A 1,232-nucleotide genomic window follows, 5' to 3' on the forward strand; every position below is an offset into this window, starting at 1 on the left:
TTTTACACTATTTTTTTTAATATACCCGTGTTTTCACGGGTCACTTAACTAGTTCTTTTTTCCTATTCTTGGCCCAGAAAAGATATACAACATATAAATAGAACATAAGATACATCAGTCTACAAAAGACGGCATAATTTTCAAAGAAGATTTTCGAATACACAAAACGGACAACAACAAACTATCACAAATACAATACTTATTAGCAAGGATGCATAGCAATACAACAAGGAAGAATAAGCATAATAATCATATAATATCAACATAAACAAAGATAAAATATAAATTGTAGTAATAATTACAGAGACAGACAGAGCATTTTTTCATAAATCAAGTATTAGTTATTTAAAGGATTAAATCTAAAATCTCCTTCTTCACCGTCACGTCACATCATCATCTCTACCACAAAAACTTCATCCAACGCTTCAACCTTCAAATTCTCCACCACGTTCTTTGCTTCAACTCTTTAAGTTGAACCTTGACAGCATCCGTTTCCTTCATGGCATCAGCAACCTTTACCCGCTCTTCCTCCACAGCCTTTACCGAATTCTCCTTCTCCGTCCTCAGCTTCACACTCAAATCCTCCACAACCTTTAACGACTCCTCCTTCTTCCTAATTGTCTCCGCTAACTCTGCTTCAAGATCTTTTATTCTTTGCCTGGCAGCATGCAATCTTTTCTTGTCCTCCTGACCAAAGGCCAACACCCACCCTAGACATTGCTGAGCGTCCATCAGGGCCGGTCCTGACATTTCTAATGCCCAGCGTGTTGGGAAAAATAGGCCACCTAGTGAATAAGAGTAACATATTTTTAAGAGTTTTCAACTTAGTTAAGCTAGTTGGCTTATCCTTTCGACAATTTTATAATTAAATGAAAATTTACAACACAAAAAGATCAGTTTTAAATCTTAAGTTCATACATCACCTAAAACAATATCTTCGTGAATTTCTCGAAGTAAATTTATCACTTATTTTGTCGTAATCAATGTCTAAAAAAATTCTTTTTAATAATTAAAATCGCTCATCTCAACATCTGTTGATTCATTTTATTGAAATATACAACCTCAAATTAAAAATAACTTTTCTACCCTTACAATGACATTTTCTAAAAATCAAGAAATTATAGATTACAAATATAACAATTTATCAAAGAAATATGTAAAAGTTATTAGTTACGGAGTATTACCTAAGAAAGGAGAGCATCCAGAGGCAAAAATGGAATCAAATACACATA

The 1,232-nt window shown here is 33.3% G+C and overlaps 1 protein-coding gene across 1 annotated transcript; it reads right to left on the reverse strand.

Annotated features, from left to right (window-relative positions):
- Positions 1 to 253: 253 nt before the first annotated feature.
- On the reverse strand, positions 254 to 1,232 carry LOC139891416 (uncharacterized). The gene is made up of 2 exons (XM_071874389.1): positions 1,185 to 1,232; positions 254 to 785 (listed from the first exon to the last, which is right to left on the reverse strand). The coding sequence occupies exon 2, from the start codon at positions 748 to 750 to the stop codon at positions 433 to 435; it is 318 nt and encodes a 105-aa protein (XP_071730490.1). The 5' UTR covers positions 751 to 785; positions 1,185 to 1,232; the 3' UTR covers positions 254 to 432.

The sequence above is a fragment of the Rutidosis leptorrhynchoides genome, chromosome 2 (genome assembly GCF_046630445.1).
Source record: "Rutidosis leptorrhynchoides isolate AG116_Rl617_1_P2 chromosome 2, CSIRO_AGI_Rlap_v1, whole genome shotgun sequence".
In the NCBI taxonomy this organism is placed as follows: Eukaryota; Viridiplantae; Streptophyta; class Magnoliopsida; order Asterales; family Asteraceae; genus Rutidosis; species Rutidosis leptorrhynchoides.